Raw genomic sequence first — 23,175 nt, forward strand, 5'->3', positions numbered from 1 at the left:
TGTGTAGCAATCTTTTAAAAAAAAGGATCGGTTTATTCTGTTTTGCTTAAAAATTTCTCTAGTACTCCTTTATCCTGGAGGTACTTCAGATCCTCCCATCCCAACCCCACTCCCCCAATCCATCCCCACCCCCCCCCCAGTAGTGTGATGCATATCAGGTGTGTGCTGGAGTATATACTCACTTTGTAGAGGGGGAGAGGAAACCCAGGGATGCAGGGATCCCAAACCAAAGTTCCCAGGGTGAGGCCACCTGGAATGAATTCACGGACACAAGCATTCTTTAAGTCAAGGAGGCAAAGATTTATTACGCTTTTTCAGCGGGCAAGAGTTCTTAGGGAACCTGCAACCCTAGAGGGGTGCAGGGGGGGGATCTTTGTAGAAGCTAATAGGGGATGGGGGGGGGGGACATGTCAGTTAGGTGTTTGGGGGTGGGATTAGGGAGTGGTTAGGGAGTGTTCAGGGCGTGGTTAGTTCTTAAAGGAACATGCACATTTAGTATCTATTGTGCAGGCATATTACCCAGAGTTCTCTAGGAAATAGCCCACAGTGGGGTTACTGGGGGTGTGGTCTTTACTGTGAAACATCACTAAGTACACTGTCAGGGGCGGGGGGAGGGTGGGCTAAAAGGAATAGTTTCTCATCTAGTGTCTTGTTAGACAAAATACTGTCTCTAAGATACATGTTAGAAAGGTCAGTAAATAGTAAATATGGTTATGACTCAGTGTACAGTCAGTTATCAGCATACGGAAATCAATCTATAGTCGGGCATAGCTGCTTACAAAGGAAGAAGCAGAGATAAGTTGGGGCAGGCTGCCCTTTAGCTAGAGAGAGACAGTCTGAGAGAGAATATGTTTTGAGAACTGGATGTGTTTTGGAATTGGGATTCTGGCACAGGCACCTAAGCAGAGGCTGTTAGAATTAGGGTCCAAGCACCTCATCAACTTGAGATAGCCAAATTGTTAAATTTTCAGAGTAAGCATTTATACCTTGGAAATCAGCAAATGCTACAAAATCAGGGCATGATGTATTGTTTTGCTGATTGTCTAGTCTTAAGAAAGTTATGGGGAAAATGTTAGTAATGCAGACAAAACGCAAAAATGTGTCCAACATACCACTGTAAAGGCAAAGAATCCTGGATTTAGAGACAGAGTGCCTGACCTGGGTTTGGATCCTGCCTCTGACAAAGTTACTAGCTCCTAGATCCTAAGCAAGTCACTTGATCTCTTAAGGCCTCAGTTTCCAAATCTGTAAGATTAGGGAGTTAGACTCAATAACCACTGAGATCCCTTATAACTCTAAATGGACGCTCCTATGGTCCAGTGACCTGACTTGACTTACTGTGCGATCATGTGGAAGTCATTTCAGTTCTCTGGGTGTGGTTCCCTATCTATGAAATCATCTCCAAAAACTAGCCGATCTTTAAAAAGCCCCTAAGTGTACTGGGGTCTAAACTGGTTTGGAAAACTGCTAGAGGAGCCGGGAAAAAGGAAGGACCCATGTGGGCTGAAGAATTCAGACAGCTTAGCATCCTGGGAAAAAAATCACTGGAGTCAGAAGATGAGGGTTCATGTCACAACTCTGCCATATACTAGCTGTGTGGATTTGAATAAGGCACTTAACCTCAGTGTCCTCATCCACAAAATGGAGATAATGATGCTTGTACTACCTTGAATGGATGAATGAAATAATGAATGAATAATACATTTATTTTGGGCAGCTAGCTGGTGCAGTGGATAGAGCACTGGGCCTGAAGTCAGGAAGACCTGATTCAAACACTTGCTCAGACCTAGCTGGGTGACCCTGGGCAAGTCACTGGACTCTGTTTGCCTCAGTTTCCTCATCTGTAAAATGAGCTGGAGAAGGAAATGGCAAACCCCTCCAGGATCTTTGCCAAGTAAACCCCAAATGGGGTCACTAAGAATAAGACACAGCTGGAAAATAAGTGAAAAATCCATTTATTAAACCTTTACTTTGTGCTAAGCACAAGTAGATAGATAGGAGAGACAACGCATATGGAAGGTTTCAGCTGTAAAATAAATGGAAAGTCTTACTGTCCTTAAGGTGCAGCAGCCAAGCAGAAGTTTGTTTTTGGGTTGTTTTTTTTTGAAAGGGGGAAGTCAGGGCAATTGAGGTTAAGTGACTTGCCCAAGATCACACAGTTAGTAAATGTGTCAAGTGTCTGAGGCCGCGTTTGAACTTGGGTGCTCCAGACTCCAGGGCCGGTACTCTACTCCCTGCTCTGCCTAGCAGATATTAATGCCTTTCTTTAAAATGTCATTATTTAACGTTGCTGTAACCAGGGCTCTTGGTTTCTGGGCTTTCCCCATCAGGGTCTGAGGGGATATGGTGGCCAGGGTGATGGTGGTGGTTGACTTATTTGTCACCCACTGCCTCCTGGACCCCCCCTCAGGGTTTCTTGCTGTTCCAGCTAGGCTGGCCAGCCCTGTAAGTGGCATTGGGTTGGCTGGCTTTTTTTCCACAGGAGTTGCTTCCCTGGATGATGGCTGTGAGAACTAGGCTGAAAGCAGAAATGAGCGGTCTGGGGACTGCCACCACTCTCAGGGTTCCTGGGCTTCTCTGCCTTTTAGTGGCAGTTGGTCAACAGTTGTTAGTAGTGATGAGGAAGGTGGGCCTCATCTTCACAACGATTTCTCTCCTCAATGATGGCTGGAAGCAGATCTGTTGGTTTATGGGGCACTACTATCCTGAAGGCTAATAAGATTTGAGGAAAGTGCTTTGTAAAACTATATAAACATGAGTCATATTGGAAGGCTCCATGAACAAGATAGAAATAGACTTTTGCTTATTGGTAAAAGTGGCCTCTTCGGCCAGGACTATAATCATAACCTTTTTGCTCAGATCCCTAAATAAGAGAATACAAGGCCCAACATCTAGAAGATTCAGAAATTCAGGAGCACAACATTTCCAGGCTGGGTCATGCGAGATAGGTCTGGAGAATGTGGATGACAGACTAGATTCCCTCAGGGAATAAAGGTTGCTGACTAATAACTCCTTAGTAGAAGTCTGAGGGGGGAAAAAAGTCCTCCAGTCATTTCAATACTTGGCCTGGCACAGACCAGCCTCGAAAATTGAATTTTGTGGAAACTTTAATGAGTCCTTTGTGGCACAATGAAAGAGGCCCTGACCCTTAAAACAAAGGATTAAGATTCTACTTCTAACACTGACAGTGTGACCTTGGATAAGTCATTTAACTTCCCTAGGACTCAAGTCTCATCATGTGAGACAGCCTTATTGGTCTTCTGTTTTGCTTGACTCATGATCCTTCCATTCTAGAACGATGGAATGAAGGGAACACAAGCAATCCAGAGACAGGAGAATTCTTGCCTGCTTGATAGCCATATTGTGAGAGACTGTGAGACATCAGCTGTGGGCAGAAAGACTCATTTCTACAATAAGATGAATAGCAGGAACCCAGAGACTGTCTCCCTAATTTCCTGGCTAACACAGCTAAAATAATTTCCTAAATTTTTTAGAAGGTAGACTTATTGGTGAATACACTCAGAAGCACAACTACGTGGTATGCTCACCATCATTCTGCCTCACTCTGAAACTGTCCCCTTGTAGCTGTTTCCGATTTAATAAAAGACAGCTGCTGCTGATGCTGGTGCTGCTGCTCAGTGAGCTGAATCTTCAAGTACAGTTTCTTGTTGCTCTTCTAATGATAATAGTTCTTTAGGGTTACAAAGTGCTCAGAGACCGCCGGCCTCATCTAACCCCCTAATTTTCGTTGTCGTTGCACAGCCGTTTCAGTCATGTCCAACTCTTCATGACCCCATTTGGGGTTTTCTTGGCAAGGTTACTAAAGTGGTTTGCCATTTCCTTCTCCAGCCCATTTTACAAATGAGGAACTGAAGCAAAAGAGGTTAAATGATTTTCCCAGGGTCACACAGCTACTAAGTGTCTGAGGTCAGATTTGAACTCAGGGAGATGAGTCTTCCTGACTCCAGGCCTGGCACTCTATCCACTCTTCCACCTAACTGCCAACCCTCTAATTTTAAATAATCTGATTATTCAGAAAGAATCTCTTTTCCCATAGGTATCAAGTAACAGACTTTGGGATTTGAATCCAATGTTACTTTATCCATATTATGTTATTTGATTCTTACCATAGCTCTGTGATGTAAGTTAGCCTTACCCGCATTTTAGAGATCAGAGTCATCACAGAGTCTCAGAGAATCAAAGTTACAAGGGAGCTCAGAGGCCATGAAGTCCAACCTGTACTTAACACAGGAATCCCTTTTAGACCATCTCTAACACGCATCATCCATCCTTCTCTTGAAGACTTTCCTGGAAGGGGAACCCATTACCTCCTGAGGCATCCTATTTCTCATTTTTGGCAACAAAGCTTTTCTTTTTTCCTTAGTAGTATTTTATTTTTTCCAATCACATGTGAGATTTTTCATTACACCAAACTAAAATCTGTCTCTATCACCCATTATTCCTAGCTCTGCCCTCTGAGTCCAAGTAAAACAAGTCTAATCCTTCTGCATAATGGCTTTAATAATCTGGCAAACAAGAGATGTTGTTTTTGACTCCCAGCATTTCCTTGTAGTTTAATTTTCTTTCTTTCTTTCTTTTTGGTAAGTGGCCACAATGAAGATTTAAAGGCACAAGAACTGGATTCAAATTCCAAGTTTGTCACTTCTTACCTATGTGAAATCAGTTAAACTATTTAATTTCTCTGGGTCTCAGTTTTCTTATCTGTAACATTAGAGTTATAGGGTCTCCCAATTTTCTTGATCACTTACCCCAATGAGTAAACCTTTTTGAGTATATATATATATATATATATATATAGTATATGTAAATCTATTGTTCAATCATTTCAGTCACGACCAACTCTTCATGACCACATTTGGGGTTTTCTCAGTAAAGATACTGCAATAGTTTGACATTTCCCTCTCCAGCTCATTTTACAGATGAGGAAACTGTGGCAAACAGGGTTAAATGACTTGTCCAAGGTCACAGCTAGTAAGTATCTTAGTCTGGATTTGAACTCAAGTCTTCCTGACTCCAGGCCCCATACTCTGTTCATTGTGCCACCCACCTGATGACATGTATATTGCTTCTTTATAAATTATATACAGGTATTATGGTACTAATAATTATAGACTACAAAGATAGGTAAAATAGAAATGAAAAAGGATGAGATAAAGATGAAATAATATTTGATCTCTTGTATCCATGAAGGCTTCCCATGTGCCTAGAATACACCCCCTCCTCATCTCTGGGTATTGAGATATTTCCCTTCCTTCAAGGCTTAGCTCAGTTACTACCTTCTCCATGAAGCCTTAGCTGATACTTTCGGCTGAAGGTATTTTCTCCTTCCTCAAGTATTACTAGAGCATTTTGCCTGAACCACTTCTTTGCCTGTGGGTCTGAAGTCAGGAAGATATAAATTCAAATCCAGCTTCAGACACTTACTAGCTGTGTGATCTTGGATAACCCACTTAACCCCAATTACTTCCAAAAAAAAGAAAAGAAAATTTCATTAACATCTGTGGGGAGGATGAATTGAAGGGTTGAGATTGGAAGAAAAGAGGTTAACTGAGAGGCTACTACAATAGTCCAGATGATCAGGGCTTGAAGATAGTGAAAGAAACCACTGATGACAGAGATGTAGTGGAAGGTAGCAGTAGAAAGGACAAAATTTCACAAGTGACTGGATCTACGGGATGAAGGAGATTAAGACTCAAAGAAGGTGCTGTTGTTGTGGACCTGAGTAACTATAAAATGATGGCGCCCTCAGCAGTCAAAAGGAAGTTAAGGAGAAGGCTAGACCTTGGGGGAAAGGCAAAGTAAGGAGATCTTCCATTCTGCTCACAAATCATCCACATCAGTTTATCCTGGGTGACTCACTCTGTCCTATCTTAAACAAGATGTGTGTGTGTGTGTGTGTGTGTGTGTGTGTGTGTGTGTGTGTGTGTGTGCAGGAGAAGACTCTTAGTCACTGACCACACCCCCAAAGAATAGACCAGGGATGCCTACAGCAGCAAGGTGGTCATCAAGATTAGGGTCAAGTAGTTTAAGGTCAGGCTAAGTCACCCCAGTTCCTTCCACAGAAGAAAATGAGTTTAAACTCTAATCCAGAAGCATTAGGGAGCCACTGACATTTTGAAGGCAAGGAATGACTGTGAATATATTTCTGCACAAGAAAATTTGTGTGGTGGTAGTGTGAAAGATGAATTGTAGGAGGACAGAGGGAAGAAGTGGGAAGACCTGTGGAGAGGCTATTGTTATAATCTAGGTGAGCAATAATGAGGGCTGATGATAGGGCTTTCTGGGGCAGCTAGGTGGAGAGGCAGACAGAGAAGACATCTTCCTGAGTTCAAATCTGGTGTCAGACATCTACTAGCTGTGTGACCCTAGGCAAGTCACTTAACCCTGTTGGCCTCAGTTTCCTCATCTGTAAAATGAGTCAAAGGAGGAGATGGCAAACCACTCCAGTATCTCTGCCAAGAAAACCCCAAATGGGGTCGCAAGGAGTCAGACATGACTGAAAACAACTGAACAACAACATTGTAGGGCTCAGCAGTGGAAACAGAGAAGGAAAAGGGACAAAAGATATTGACAAGTAACCTCATTTCTCTAGGCCTAAATTTCATTATTTGTAAAAAGAAAAAAAAGTCTGGAAAGTAAAGCAGATTATATCTGCATTCCCTTCTAGATGTAAAATTCTATTAAAAACCAAAACCAAAAAAGGCATATAAGTGATAAGAGAACCCAAAGAAAAAAAGATAATTCTGATTGCAGTTTGGGTTTCAGAAAACAGCCGTGTTTCCTTGAACAATAACTGTTTACCAACACTTGTTTTTTATTTCCTTTGTAGCTCTGTTTACTGCTTACCTGACCATAGCATTAAGAAACATGATGGCTGTGGTAAGTATGCCTTCATCTGGATTTTCCCATTCAGTTAGAATGAATACTGTAAGCTCCTCTGGAACTTCTCTAGACTGGTTTGTATCAAATCCAAAGGAGTTTGATTTTGTCCAGCATCATAGTAAACTTTGGTCTACTCTGTTGAAAATACAAGTCACGTGGTATAAAGCTGGTGACGTATGCTGTTTTTCAGGTTGTCTGTTAGATTCCACAAATCCACCTCCTAGTCAGAGAGGCAAAATGTGAGTTCTCAGGAGCTAATCTACATGTATTTCAGTTTGGACACACCAAGACAGTCATCTCTGGGACTTGGGGGATGAGGGCAAAATGAAAAAAAAAATCATTCATCCAAACCCCGCAAATTAGTGCCTCCTTTTTAAAAAAATCACTTCTCATTTTATATCAGTCAGTTGATCAATAAATATTTAGTAAGCACCAGTCTGGCTTACTTGTTAAATAAGCAGAGTGCTTTTAGCAAAACCAATTCTATATCTGAACATATGGTTGCCCAGGTCTGGTATGCCCTGCCTTTTTTCAGCTGCATTCCTCCTCATCCTTTCCTGATCCCACCACTTCCATAACAAACTCCCTCTCTGGACCTTGATCACTCTCATTTACAGCTCCCTGAGGCACTTAATGAACATTGTGTACTATAATTATTTTTTAAAAAAATGAAATATCTATTGTGTGTCAGCAACTAGAGTGCCAGGTAGTAGAGAACCACAAATGAAAAAAAAAAGAGCTCCTGACCCCAAGGACTTTACTTACATTCTACTGGACAAAAACAATATGTCAGTCAACCAACAAGCATTTATTAAGAGCCTACTGTGTGCCAGGCACTGTGCTAAACATTGGGAATACAAAGACAAAGCCTCTGTTCTCAACGAGTTCTTGGCCTAACAAGGGAGAGAGAATATGCAAACTACCATGTACAAATTTTTATACGTGTGTGTATGGATCTATGTGTATGTATGTATGTACATAAATATATATATGTGTGTACACATATATACACACACACATATACTCTTAATTTACCCTGTATATGTATATGTATATATATATATACCCTCTCCATTTATCCTGTGTATGTATATATGTATGTGTATACACCCTCAATTTATCATGTATATGTATATGTGCATAAGTATGTATAGACTCTCAATTTATCCTGTGTATGTATATGTGTATTTGTATGTACACTCTCAATTTATCCTATGTACGTATATGTGTATATATGTATGTGTATAGACTCTCGATTTATCCTGTGTATGTATATGTGTATTTGTGTGTACACTCTCCATTTATCCTGTGTATGTATATGTGTATATATGTGTTAGCACTCTCCATTTATCTTGTGTATGTATATGTGTATTTGTGTGTACACTCTCCATTTATCCTGTGTATGTATATGTGTATTTGTGTGTACACTCTCCATTTATCCTGTGTATGTATATGTGTATTTGTGTGTACACTCTCCATTTATCCTATGTATATGTGTATATTTGTGTGTAAATACTCTCAATTTATTATGTGTACATATAAATGGGTGGGTGTGAGTGTACGTACACAAACTCATATACACATACAGGATAAATGGAGAGTAAACTAAGTGGGAAGGCACTAAGATTAAGGGGGAACAGGACAGGTTTCTTGCAGAAGGTGGGATTTTAGCCAAGACTTGGAGAAAACCAGGGAATCCAGGAGGCAGAGCTGAGGAGAAAGAGCTCCAGACACGGAGGAGAGCCATTGAAGATGCACACAATAGGGAGATGCAGTTTTTTGTTTGAGGAACATGATGAAGGCCAGCGTCACAGGATATAGAGTTGATAGAGAGGACTAAGGCATAAGAAAATTGGAAAGATAGGAAAGGGGTCCGGTTATGATAAATATAATTTTTTGAAGATCTGTCATTTCATTGGCATAAGGAATCCCTCACTAGGAAAGTAGATTGCTACCTGCTCTCCAACTTAGAATCTTTGATAGCTGTCAGGAGTATTGGGAGGTTAAGTGACTTGCCCAGGGTCACACACACAATTTGGGTGGGAGGTAGGATTTGAACCTGTGTCTTTCTGACTCCAAGACCAGCTCTCTAAATATTAGGCCACGATGCTTCTTAATTACAAAATAGATATAAAGTTAATGCAAAGTAATATTTGCTGAGGGAAGTAAGAGGAGAAGGATACTAACAAATAGGGATTAGAAAAGGCCTCCTGTAAGAGTTTAGGGCCAGCTAGGGGTGCCATAGTGCATAGAGCCCTCAGCTTGGGTGATCATCGTCCTGAGTTCAAATTTGACCTCAAACACTTAGTAGCTGTGGGACCCTGGGAAAGTCACTTAACCCTGTTTGTCTCAGTTTCCTTATCTGTAAAGTGAGCTGGAGAAGAAAATGGCAAACTATTGCAGTATCTTTGCCAAGAAAACACCAAAATGGGACCACAGAGAGTCAGATACAACTAATAAATTAAACAACAAAACCTATAGGAGTGGGAACTTGAATTCAGTTTCGATGGAAGCTCAGGATCCTAAGGGTGAGAAAGTAAAGTAAAGAAAGAATGAATTCCAAGTATGCATGCCCTTCTGTGCCAAGATCCCCCACTAACCCAGGAGAGGCCTGGGAGACAGAATGTTGTGTGGGGAGAACAGCAAGAAGGCCAGCTTGGCTGCAAAGTACAATTTCTGAAAAGTATCAATGCACAATAAATCTAGAGAGCTAGGCTAGAGCTAGATCGTGAGGGGTTTTAAATGCTAAACAAATGAGTTTATGTTTTATCCCAGAGGCCATAGGGAACCTTGATTTATTTACGGGTAATGTGAGGGGGTTAGACAGGATGGACCCTGAGGAGCCTTCCAGCTCTCAAGTTCTGATCCAACCTCAGCATTCCAGGAGGACTCAAGTCACCTCTGTTTCCTGTTCCTTGTTTTCCAGTTTGGGTTGTCACCATGTACCTGGCCCTTCTGCTTGGCCACGCTTGTCTTCCTCCTAGTGACAACGAAAAATCAGTCAATCTACAAGCTGCCGCTCAACAAAGTGACTTACAGTGAAGAGAACCGCATCTTCTACCTGACAGCAAGGAAAAAGTTAGCAGAAAGCCCTTTGGGATGGAAAGACCAAGTCAAAGCCGACTCATCTGATTTTAAACCCAGACGACACCATCAACTTGAACTATCTGTGAATTAATATCTTCTACTGTAGTGGAATCTTTCAAACTAATCACATAGCAATTTACCGCTCTTTGTTCTTAACAAAAAAAAATTCATCCTTTTCACTTGCTTGTTGCTTTCTGTTAGAGGTCTATAAGATGCCTTTGATTTAAGTTCATCTAAGTAAGTCCCCACATCTCTCTGCACCTCGGTTTCTTCATCTGTAAAATTAGAAGGTTGGAATACATGACCTCTATTTTCCCTTTCAGCTCAAAATCCAGTAGACATATACTCCGACAGGGGGCAAGGGGGCGATGGATTTGTAAATACTTGATTTGGAGGAGAGTTGGAGAATAAAAGAATGTACAGGTCGCAGGCTTTAAAAGCTCCCCCCCCCCCCACACTCACTAAAAGAGAAGAGGAAGTGAGTACAGAGGCTGCTGTGCCATTGCTCTCTCCTATGTGTGACAGGATGGTTGTAATTAACAGATGCATAAAAGATATTAACAGTATTAAATATTAAGTGCTATGCCTAACTGGACTTTAGTCAATAGAGGCCAAAGCAGCATCTGGCCCAAAAGTCATGTCAAATAGAAAGGAACGTGCTTCAAACATTCAGTGCTGGCTACTCTATGAAGTCTAACATTGTGAGGATGGCCAATTGAATAGTCACTGCAGCTAAAGGAGTCTCCACATAATTATAAAAAGTGAGGTCAAGTTTCTGTCCGTGGCTGTTTTTAGTTACGGGCCTCCTTGGCCTTGGATTGGGTTGTTTTCCCCCTCAGGACTGACAGCAGAGGAGAAGGGAGACAGGATATGATTAATATCTGTCCTGCATTGTCACTCTTGTTGAGGTCTGGCAATGACTTCAAAAACGCCTTCTCCTGAGAACAGTTATTTTGAAAAGAATAAAATGAATGAACTTCTCTTCCCAGCTTCACCATCTCATTAAATTTACAGAAAAGTTACACATTGATTGCACTAGCCTTTGAAATACTTGGCAGAGCCAATTTATTTTAAATTAATAATAATTATTTTGAATACTCCATGAATATGAGTAAAAGGAAATTGGTTATTAATCTTTTGACATTTTACGGTCACATTTTTCAGATCTGACTTTTTTGTTGCTGCGTATTTTCAAAGCCTAGGACTTTTTCCGTTGGGTATAATAATTACTTATTGATATTACTTGTTGAATTAATAATCTATTAAATTAATGCAATAACTTTTATACTAAAAACTTTATCTCATTAATTTATGTGGAATGACATAATTGTGCTTTCAGAAACCAAAGGAGTTTAAACTACCAAAAGAATATGGATAATGACTTCTATGACATTCAGGTCTATGTGCTAGAATATTTTACTAAGGATCCCCTGAATAGTTGCAGAGCATGATCCCTTTGCCTCTTTTAATCAGTGTGACTGGTTGACTGAGTTGTCTACCAGCATCAAGCCGTCCAGTGGCCATTTAAATTGGTTAATTATATTTTTGCTGGCTGGCTTGATACTGACTGACAACTCAGGTAGCCAGGGACAGGGAATGCAGGAATACTTAATACAATAATACAATAGATTTATCCTCTTCCTTCAGGATACTGCCACTTTTTCAACACAAGAAGAAGGTCTCAGGTAGCAGCTGGAAGACACAAAGTATAACACTGCTTTGCCAAAAAACACTAGAACAATGGCAGACACTAGACCACTGCTTAGTCTAGCTCTTATCACTTCAGAAGGAATTGCAGGGAGGGGAGGTTACATCCTCACTTGGCTCAGTGACCGGGGTTTGGTTACAGCCTAGTACATGGTTGGGGAACCTACAGCCTTGAGGCCACATGTGGCCTTCTAGGTCCTTGGGTGCAGTCTTTCGACTGAGTCCAAGTTTTACATAACAAATCCTTTTCTTAAGGGGATCTGTTCTGTGAAGTTTGGATTTAGTCAAAGGGCTGCACTTCAGGATCTAGAGGGCCGTGTATGGCCTTGAAGCCACAGGTTCCCCACGCCTGGCCTAGAAGATATTGCAAGGAAATGTGGTGGTGCTTTTAACCTTGTTGGTCGTTATAACCCAGTCTATGCATGCCACCAAAAAACATGCTCAAAATGGAATGACATTTTTGCTAAAATACTAATCTGTCATTTTGGAAGTTTTAGAAAGTATTGCTTTTTACTTACAGTTTCCAATGCAAAGTCTCTATTTAAACTCACTGAAGTGAAGGACTGGTACCCAAGAAGTAATCAGCCAGCATCATTAAGCATCTACTATGTGCCAGGCAGTATGCTAGGAGATAGGGATACTAAGGCAGTCTCTGCTCTCAAGAAACTTACCTTCTATTCAATGGTTCAAGGAGATCGTCGATTGTAGCTATTTTTCCTCTTAGGAAAATACACCAGTTTTTCTCACATTGAAGGCCCTAGTGATCAAAGCTTTTTGATTTTTTTTAGTTTGCAATTGCAGTTCAGTTCAACAAGCAATTGTTATGTGCCTGCTGTGTTCTAGGTGAAAGGCATACAAAGAAAAGAACAAAAGACCCTGCCTTCTAGTAAGTCATTATAAATATGTATACATTCCTATGGAAAAAAAGACATAATTGACATCTATTCTGTCAGAGAATTTGTGAAATGAGAACTTTAGAGATCAGGAAGAACAACGGCAATAACAACAGACAAATAACAAAGGTAACAAAATGTTGCACAGGTTCTGAAATCTATGTTCCAATTATGAGTGAACGAGCAACAGTGGAGATGATCGGCGTGTGGCTCATGCTCAGAGTGGATCGGTGATGGGTAAGTTTCTGTTCTGAATAAAGCAGCTTTTCATGAAGTCATTTCACACAATTGTAAATACACTCATTTGAAAGCACTGTGAATAGGACAAGCTAAAATGGTGTTAATTTCTTGTTTCCTGTTGTATAATGAGTATTATTCTAACAACATGTATGTATTTTTATCTTTATTCCAATGAAGAGCACTTGTGTGTGGGTTTTCTTCTATCATTTGTATTATGTTTCTATGTGAGTTTATATCAACAAATAAATATAATCACAATTCAGTCACAGGTGCTTGTTTGAGAGAGAGAGACACAGAGAGAGAGAGAGAGAGAGAGAGAGAGAGAGGACAAATCATTCAACCAAAAGTATTAACTAAGTACTTTCTGTAGCAAGGGAGATAAGACACAAAAACTGAATAACTATAATACATAACATTACATGATAAATGCATTAAAGAGGCACAAAACCAGCTACTTACTTTGTGAGAGGAGTTGGAGAAGGAGAAAGATTCCGCAAGATAGTGGGGTATAATGGCTAGGGAACAGGATCGGAAGGCTGGTTCAAATTCTGCTTCTAATGCTATTCTTGTGACCAAATCACTTAACTTCTAAGACCTTCAGGCACCTCTCTAAGACTCAGTACAGCACCCAAGGCTCCCTTTTGTACATGATGCCCATCTTCACACTAGTCCATTTTTGAAGCACATTGTGGGTGCTGGTCAGCTTTCCAATAAAACTATAATTCATGAGCCCACACTAGTGTGTTTCTTTTACCAGGAAACCTGAGGACATAATCATTCAAGTCAAACGGTATGGTAAGACGATTGACAAAAAAAAAAGTTTCCCCCATATGTCCCAAGACAGACCATTAAGGTGGAATGAACACTCATGGAGCCCTTGTGATCAAGGCAACATACATGGCAGGACACACATGTGGCCAGGACACACACTCAGAGGACATTACAGAGCTTCCAATATCCTCTGGTGAAGTCACTGAACAAGCTGCTTTCTCTATAGAGCCTGAATCCTTTTATGCCCTGTTTCCTCCATAGCCTGGGGCAGCTGGGTGGCACAGTTGTTAGAGTGCTGGACCTGAAGTCTTGGAGATGAATCTTCCTGAGTTCAAATATGGTCTCAGACACTAGCTGTGTGGCCCAGGGCAAGTTACTTAACTTTGCCTCAGTTTCCTCATCTGTAAGATGAGCTGGAGAAGGAAACGGCAAAGCACTTCAGTATCTCCACCAAGAAAACTTCAAAATTAGGTCATAAAGAGTAAGACACAACCGCAATTCAACTTAGCAGCAGCAACAACAACTTTCTCCACCACACTGCTCTCTGGTAGATGGTCTCCATTGTTCTGCACTTCTGCCATTGGGTACCTCTAATGTTCTTGGCTTCTATCTGTCAGTCTCTACTAAAACATTCTTGGCTATAGGGAGTTTGCTCTGGAAAAACCCTTAGCCCTAGGCTGTCCTTTTCAGATGAGCTAGCTACCTAGGGAAAGCCCTTGTATATTTTAAGTCTTTCTTTGGAACCAGCTCTTCTTCTCTGACTCTTTGTTTAATTCTTTTCTGAGCAAGGAATTTTCTGTCTCTATTATAGCCCCAGTCAAAGCAAGTCATTTCCCAGGTCTTCATTTAACAAACTGAAAAGGGGCTGAGTGAAGCTATAATGGAAAGATTATTTTCAACCCTCATCACGTTTCTTGTGTTCCATGAAAATCACAGGGGTCTAGCTAGATGAAGCAGACTGGAAAGTATGGGTGACCAATTGATTGTGCTCTGGATAGGTCAAGAGGATTCCCACATTGATCAAATCATAGATCCTTGACTACTACTATGAATGTGTTCAAGTAGGTGTATACATGCATGCATGCATACACACACACACACACACACACACACATGTTGAACTGAGGGATCTGGAACAGTGATTTCACTATTGTAGGGAACTTCCAGTATGGAAACTCTTTACAGATGTAAATCAGTGACTCATCTATAGCCTACACTCTTTTTTTTTAAGATTTAATTAAAATTAAAAAACAAGCCAGCCCTCTTAAAGAGATTGCTTTCCCAGCACATCAGCACTCAAAGTCTTAGTGTCTCAAAATTCATTCCTTGTGGCATGCAAATTCATTTGAAAACCATCTGCAGCACAGCTACTGGGAGGCCTTCCTTTACCTCCCTCCTTCTGCATCTTAGATAGCAAAACAACATTGCTGCTACTCCAGGGATTGGGACAAGAATGGGTAGAGCACCAGCTAGAAGATGTTTTTTATCTTGGCTGCTACAAGCACAAGGATCTCCCCAATCTTTTTCTGCCCATTCTCAATGTCCTTGGACACTTCACATCACAGTTCCCCAAGGCGGGACTCCACATTGTCACAGCGCTTCCTGATCTCTTCCTGCTGCTCCTCTCTACCATGTTGTAATTCAAATTTGTAGAAAAAAGCCCAGGTATCCCCCAGGTCTGAGTCAATCTTTACTGTTTGGTGGAGCCATTCCCTAGCCTTGGTGACCTTCAGTACACTCCAGAACAGTTTAGCTGCAGCTAACAGGACATGGGGGTTATATTCGCACTTCTTCAGAACATCTATACTCTGGGATCTTGCCTCAAGGAAAACTGCTTCCGACCAGAGGATGCCTGAGCTGGGACATTCCTGCACTTCCTCTTCCATGAGTGTATTGGTGATGTTCTTCAGTCCAGCTTGGTATTTTAATCTCACAGATTCTCACCACAAATCACGGTTTTTTGGAGTCTTCAAACGAGATTTCTCTAAAATGGCTCTTGCTGTGGTTAGCTGTCCAACCTTCTCCTCTAGCCTTGGAAATAAAAGCCATAGGGGTGTGGAGTGGGGCACTTCTTCAACCCCTGGTTAAAGGTTTCCTAGACTTTTTCAGTCAGCTCCTGCTGCTCCACAATCTGCCCTTGCACCATCCACAGTTTGGGGAAATCTTCACAGTGCTTCAAGACTTCTTCAATGCTCCCCAGCACCCATTCAAGCTTCACAGATTTCATGAACACCCTTGTAGTGGCAGCGCTGCTTCCAAACCTTGACCAGCAACCTCCTTGCCTACTTGTGTTCATTGTTCTGTGACTCAACTTTCACAGCAACCAACCAGATCCCTTCACTGATGGGGCTGGCCTGGAAAACCAAGGCTATGATGCTTCTCAAGGCAGGCACATCTTCTACCAACCACTTGGACTTGGCACCCGTGAGCCAGAACACCTCATCCTTCAGGTAGTGGGCCACTGCTCTCTGTAGGAGTGCTTTGAGGGATTCCCTGGTCTCATTAGTCTTCTCAAAGGAAGCAGCTCATAATCACACTCTCTTCTTGCTAGGGAAAACTTGCAGGGCATAGGCAAAAATGACTTGCGCCTACTCCAGTGCATTGTGGGCAACACAACTAGCTGCATCATCCAACCGGGTATGTTTTCTATCTTCTTCCTCAATCCCAATTCCAATGTCTGCACACATAGCCTGGCAGGAGGCCACACTGCCAGCTTTATCCACTCCTCAATATCCTGGATCAACTGCTTTGCCGATTTCTGTGCCATTTGCTCTAAGTGATGGGGTGGCTCTGTCAATGATTTTCTCCACCATCTGAGTATTTCCATTGTCTTCCTCTAGTTTTGCTGTCATAAACCAGATGTGCCGATCTGTGTGAATGTTCTCACATACTTTGTTTAAGACCTCAAAGGCATTCTCATAGGTCCCCATCCTCCCCAAAGCAGGCCAAAGCTCCACACAATGGGGTAGCATTCCACAGCTTGGCTTAGCATTATTCTAGCATCTTCCTGTTCTTCAACTCCACAGCTGCCTTCCACAAGAGAACAGGGCTTGGAACATGTTCAAGAGCTTTCCTGAGAACACACTTCTTTGCTCGGACGTCTGTTTCCAGCTCTGCTGCTCTGATATAAATCTGGGAAGTGATGAATAGCTGGAGCAACCATGGCCTTGGCTGTATCACCAGACTGTAGATGGACTGCTTCTAGCCACACGTCTTCACCCTTGGGACACATTTCTGTTCCTTTCGTTATGAGGTTTCGAGCTACTTATAGTTTCCTGGTGACTTCTTCCATGGATTGCTGAAGCAATCCATGCCGGAGAATGATGAGGATATGTCTCTCTCTCAGACTTTAGAAGTAAATGGTCTTTTTAAAATATCATTGATATCGCCTTCATGTGGGGAAATCATAGAATTTCAATCTGTGAGATAACCCTTGGGATCTAGCACAGTCTGCCAACTCACCAAATCAGACACCTGGCTCAATCACATATCCATCTAGGTGCTCCTGGCTTGGCCAGTTTTCCTCATGTCCAATTTACCTGTTCCATGTGTCAGCCCATAGGTAATTCCATTTGGATATGGAATATTTAATCCTTCTGGGTAGGGTGTATTAAGATCTCCAAAGTGGGTTTGACAGGAAATCACTGCAGTGTGGCTCTCTCCAGCCTGTAAATGTTTCACAAAGACACTGTCAGGAACAGGGGTAAGTTTCTCAAATCATGGATTTTGCTGGCATTTGCTTCTAGTGTCATCAACTTCAGGAATACTTAGCCACTCTTCTTCTGTAACTTCTGCCAACTTTCTTTTCAGATCTGAGAGCATAAGGACATTCCATGTGGTATTTTTCAATTTCTTTTTTGTCCCTCTGTTCACTTCTTTCTTTTCTTCTTTCATCCATCCTTTTGTCCAATGCTGCATAAATAGCATCTGCTTTTTCATTATCTTTTTCATAAGGATCGCTTGAGAAAAAGAGTTCCAGCATAACCAATATAATCATAACCATAAACTCATCATAGTTCAGGTCATTCAGATCTTCATCATCATTATCTGCAGCCTGGTTTTTCTTCATCTGGTCTCCTACAGTCATCTTCCTTGGTGGAGCATGCAGATCATCCACTGGGTCACTGGCATCCCAAGCAGGCCCAGTATCTGATAAGGTAGTGAAATCAGAGGCCCAGACCCGGCATATAGCCAAAGGATATGGCATTCCCAGGAACAGCTTCTTCTTGTTGTTCTTGGTGGTGACTGGAAGCAGGAGGGGGGACAGGGATGGATCGCTAGGGAAATGGAGGTGACTTTGTGTTACTCCTCTGAGACTGAGCTGTTGCAGAACTACTAGCTTATATTCTTACTTGCGTAGGACATTGAAAGATGGCTTAGTGATAGACTATCCTTATAGGGTACCTTCTTCAAAAACCAACCTACCAAAGTTCATAAAAGCTTAACATCAGGTTAACTGCAAGGGCTAAATTTTTTATTCCAACAACTTTTTAAGAACATCTACAAAATTACAACACACTCATATGTGTTAGGGAGCACAAAGATAAAAGTGAAAATCATCTTCTGTCCTCAAGGGTACCAGCAAACTATCCTGGAGGCAACAGGAAATAGTGTGCACCAGGCAAGTCACATCACCACCACCACCTTGATCACTACTACCCCTCAGGCCCTGATGGAAAGAGTCCAAGAAGCTGAACCAAAGAGACTTTGGAAGAGCAGCACAGCCATCATCCTGGGAAGCAATCCCTATGGAGGAATAGCCTTGCCACTGCTCCTGCAGGTGCTATAGATGAAGCTACTAAAGACACAGAAATGGAAGTTTTTGATGCTGAAGAACTTGGAAGGGTCAAATGGTTCAATGCTAGAAACTGACATGATTTTATCAGTAGAAATAACATTAAATGATTAATATGGAAATACTTTACACAATTGCACATGTATAACCTATATCTGATTGTTTATCATCTCAGGGAGGAGGATGGGAAAGGAGGGAGGGTCAGAATTTGGAACTCAAAATTCTAAATAAAAATGTGGAAGGAAGGAAGGAAGGAAAGAAGGTAAGGAAGAAAGAAAGAAAAAAGAAAGAAAGAAAGAAAGAAGGAAGGAAGTAAAGGAAGAAAGAAAGAAAGAAAGAAAGAAAGAAAGAAAGAAAGAAAGGAAGGAAGGAAGGAAGGAAAGAAGGAAGGAAAGAAGGTAAGGAAGAAAGAAAGAAATAAATAAAGAAAGAAAGAAAGAAAGAAAGAAAGAAAGAAGGAAGGAAGGAAAGGATGGAAGGAAGAAAGAAACAAGAAAGAAACAAAGAAAGAAGGAAGAAAGGAAGATAGGAAGGAAGGAAGGGGGAAGGGGAAGGAGGAAAGAAAGAAAGAAAGAAAGAAAGAAAGAAAGAAAGAAAGAGAAAGGAAGGAAAGAAAGAAGGAAGGAAAGGAAGGAAGGAAGGAAGGAAGGAAGGAAGGAAGGAAGAAAGAAAGAAAGAAAGAAAGAAAGAAAGAAAAAAAGAAAGAAAGAAAGAAAAAGAAAGAAAGAAAGAAAAAGAAAGAAGGAAGGAAGAAAGAAAGAAAGAAAGAAAGAAAGAAAGAAAGAAAGAAAGAAAGAAGGAAGGAAGGAAAGGAAGAAAGGAAGGAAGAACAAAAGAAAGAAAGGAAGAAAGAAAGGAAGGAAGGAAGGAAGGAAGGAAGGAAGGAAGGAAGGAAGGAAGGAATAAAAAGAAAGAAAGCATTAAAGACAAAGCCTTACCTTCTGCTTTGGGGCTGCACCCTGAGGACCATGGGACCTTTCCATCTGACTTGAAGTTGAAACTTTCCATATGTGTTATCTTCCCCATTAGAATATCAGCTCCTTGAAAACAGGAACTGTCTTACTTTTCAATTTGTGTGCTGAGAACTTAGCACAGAGCTTTCCACGTAGTAAGTGCCTAATAAATGCTTTTCTCACATTCATTCATTCATTCAAGGAGCTAACATTCTAATGGCACATTCTAGTTATTACAAAGTATTTCACATACTCATGTGATCTTCACAGCAACCAGGTGAGGTAAGTTATATAAATATTGTTAGCTCTTTTTCTCCAGTGTGATTATTTGTGTAAAAGTTATAAAGAACTATACAAATATAAGACATTATTTACATAGCTAGGTTAAGACAAACCAGTGTATTTATTCACTAGGCAACAGCAGCAGATCTGTGTATTTTCCATTCTTGATTTGTGCACCAGTCATTGAAGCCCATTAAATTACATCCTGGGCAATGTATACAGAATGGGCTATTAAGGGAAGCTATTAGTGTTTGTGAGGTATTGCCCACTTTTTAAGGCTCAAAGGAGATTATCTCCACTCCATCCTCAAATCGTTCTTTAATGCTGCCAAGCTGGGTGTGGACCACACAGCAGACCCAGGAGTCAGTTCTAAAGAGTGGGAAGATTAAAAGTTTGGGGAACATGGTCTTTTTAGACACAGAATCCCAGCTATGACACTTCCTAGTTGTGTAACCATAGGCACATCGTTAAATTCTGAGTCACAGCCTCCTGACACCACAACCAAAAAACTGGATGTGACAACAGACTACACCAGTCTGATTATAAAGAAACATAGAAAAAAAATAATTTTTTTTTTAAAAAAAGAAACAGAGATTATAGGGAATGAAGCGCATCTGTACTCTGTCCTGTTCAGTCTACATCTGGAGCACTAGGTTTAGTTCTAGGCACCATATTTTAGGGAAGGATTTTGGTAAGCAAGAGTCATAATTTCTGGGCCATTAATAGTTTTATTAATTATGGCTACTGAATAATTAATAAAAGGATGATCATTTGGCCATCTTTCATAAACCAAAGACCCCACATGGAGACCTCTCAATGCTTATATGCCCTTGGAAGAATAGGTGTCCTCAGTAGGTGGCAATCAACGAAAGAATGAATATTATAATAAGAGATGGGCTTATTCTAATGAGAGGCTATGGGATGTGATTCTCATCACTCAGTCTTAGACAGAGACTTCTGTCAGCTCAGACCACCCCCCTGTCTAGGGCAATCTAGACAAACAGGGGAATCCACTTCCACTGAGACCTGACTAAAGCACAATGGGCCAGAATTCACCAATTCACCTAGACTAGAATTTCTTTACCTTTTGATCAGATCTGAGTATTCCCATTTGAGTATGTCATGCCCAATATTTCATCTCATTATTAGCTCTGCCCTTCAAAAGCTGGCTGAATAACCTAACAGGGACTGATTTCTAAATGAGGAAATAGAAAGAGGAAAAACCTTAGTCCTAATTCAATAATTGGCTATTAATATAAGAGAGAAATAATCATTTCTCTCACTACAGAGTCTCCAGAGGAAGGTGACCAAGATGCTGAAGGGTTTTGAGATGACATCATATAAGAACAGGTTGAAAGAACTGAAGATGTTCAGCCTAGAGAAAATAAAACTTAGTAGGGATAATTCTAAGTATTTGAAGTACCATACATGAAACAGGGTTTAGACCTTTTCTTCCTTGGCCCAAAGACAGAACCAGGAGCAATGAATGGACAAGGAAGATTGAACTCTCATGTAATGGAAAAATTCCTAACCATTAGCATTGTCTAAGAGCTGAATGAGTAACCTTAGGGGACATAAGTTCCTAATCACTGGATATCTTCAAGTAGAAGTTGAAAACCACCCATCAGAATATTAAAGAGATTTTATTCAAAAATGGATTATAACAAAGTCCCCAAATCCAAGTGTTCAACAGTCACATAGAAAAATGTTCCAAAGAACTAACAATTAAAGAAACGAAGATGAGAGTAACTATAAGGATCTACCTCACATACATGAGATTGGCAATATCGACAAAAACAAAATGGTCAGTGGAGGGGCTGTTGGGAAAACAAGCAACTTCATGCACTGTTAGTTGATTTGTGAATTGGTGCAACAATTCTGGAAAGAGATTTGGAACTATGCCTAAATGCTACTCAGTGTTTCACTTAACAGCACCACTAATGGGCCTATGCCCTACAGAGACCAAATCAGGGGGGTAAGACCCACAGGTACAAAAGTACTTATAGCAGGTATTTTATGTGGCAGCAAAGATCTGGAAAGTAGGGGAGTACCCACCATTTGGGAAATGGTAAAGAGGTTATAGTATATGACTGTGATAGAACACTATTGCGTTATAAGAAATGATGAAAGGTATGGTTTCAGAGAAAGCTGGGAAAACATGAACTGATACAGAAAGAAGTTTATAGAAAAAGGAGAACCTTTTACACAATAACAACGTTGTCAAGACAGATGACTTTGAAAGACTTAAGAACTCTTATCAATGCAATTATCAACCATGATTCACTAAGACTGATGATAAAGCATGCTTCTTACCCTCTGACAGAGATGATGAATTCAGGGTACAGAGAAATTTTTTATTTAAATGGCCAATGCAGGAATTTGTTTTGATTGGCTTTATTTATTTGTTTACAGGTTTTGCTTTTTTCTTTATTTTTCAGGGTGTGCAGGAAATGAGAAGAAAAAAAAAACAGATTTCTGTTCATTGAAAATTTAATTTTTTAAAAGAAAGAGAAAGTAACTAAGGTCCCTTCCTAATCTGAGATTCTATGATTTTCATCTGTAAAATAGGAATATGCCAATGTTTTACCTTTGCTTTTGTCCTTTTGTCTTATTAATGACTTGCATTTCTACAACTATACCAAATTAATATGGGAAGGGACAGCCTAGATTTATATTTATTCATAGTGGGAAAATTTCTGGTGTTTCTATATTGCAAACAGTTCTAGCTCTTGGTTTTAAATGAATGATTTTGGGCAGCTAGGTGGTGCAGTGAGTAGAGCACCGGGCCTGGAGTCAGGAGGAACTGAGTTCCAATCAGGCCTCAGACACTTGACACATGTACTACCTGTGTGACCTTGGGCAAACTCACTTAACCCCAATTGCCCTGCCCCCCCCAAAAAAACCAAAAAAAAATAAATGAATGATTTTGATCATATCAAATAAAGAACAGGCCTTTCCATAACTAATTTTTAAAATATTTTTTAGGTTTTTTTTTCTACTTGCGCTTTTTCATTTTTATTTAATATTTTAGTTTTCAACATTTATTTCCACAAGATTTTGAGTTACAAATTTTCTCCCCATTTCAACCCTCCCCCCCATTCCAAGATGGCATATATTCTGATTGCCTCATTTCCTAGTCAGCCCTCCCTTCTTTCATCCCAATCCCTGCCCCATCCCCTTTCCCCTTACTTTCTTGTAGGGCAGGATAGATTTCTATGCCCCATTCCCTATATATCTTGTTTCCCAGCTGTATGCAAAAAAAAACCTTTTTTAAGCATCTGCTTTTAAAACTTTGAGTTCCAAATTCTCTCCCCTCTTCCCTTCCCACCCACCCTCCCTAGAAAGACAAGCAATTCCACATAGATCACACATGTATCATTATGTAAAACACTTCCACAATGCTCATGTTGTGAAAGGCTAACTATATTTCCTTCCATCCTATCCTGTCCCCCTTTATTCAGTTTTCTCCCTTGACCCTGTCCCTTTTCAAAAGTGTTTGCTTTTGATTACTTCCTCCCCCTATCTGTCCTCCCTTCTATCATCC

General features: G+C 40.7%; 1 protein-coding gene and 1 pseudogene across 2 annotated transcripts in view; one reads left to right on the plus strand and one right to left on the minus strand.

The window, feature by feature from the left end:
• Window positions 1-10,105, plus strand: part of SLC14A1 (solute carrier family 14 member 1 (Kidd blood group)) — a 97,428-nt gene extending 87,323 nt beyond the window's left edge. For both annotated transcript variants that reach the window (XM_036734136.1, XM_036734894.1), the window contains exons 8-9: window positions 6,851-6,900; window positions 9,830-10,105. In XM_036734136.1, the coding sequence (XP_036590031.1) occupies window positions 6,851-6,900; window positions 9,830-10,081 (302 nt within the window). In that variant the 3' untranslated portion in view covers window positions 10,082-10,105. The remainder of the gene's footprint in view (window positions 1-6,850; window positions 6,901-9,829) is intronic.
• A 4,965-nt stretch (window positions 10,106-15,070) lies between these two features.
• LOC118838768 lies at window positions 15,071-17,966 on the minus strand (annotated as a pseudogene).
• Window positions 17,967-23,175: the final 5,209 nt, after the last annotated feature.

The sequence above is a fragment of the Trichosurus vulpecula genome, chromosome 1 (genome assembly GCF_011100635.1).
Source record: "Trichosurus vulpecula isolate mTriVul1 chromosome 1, mTriVul1.pri, whole genome shotgun sequence".
Taxonomy (NCBI): Eukaryota; Metazoa; Chordata; class Mammalia; order Diprotodontia; family Phalangeridae; genus Trichosurus; species Trichosurus vulpecula.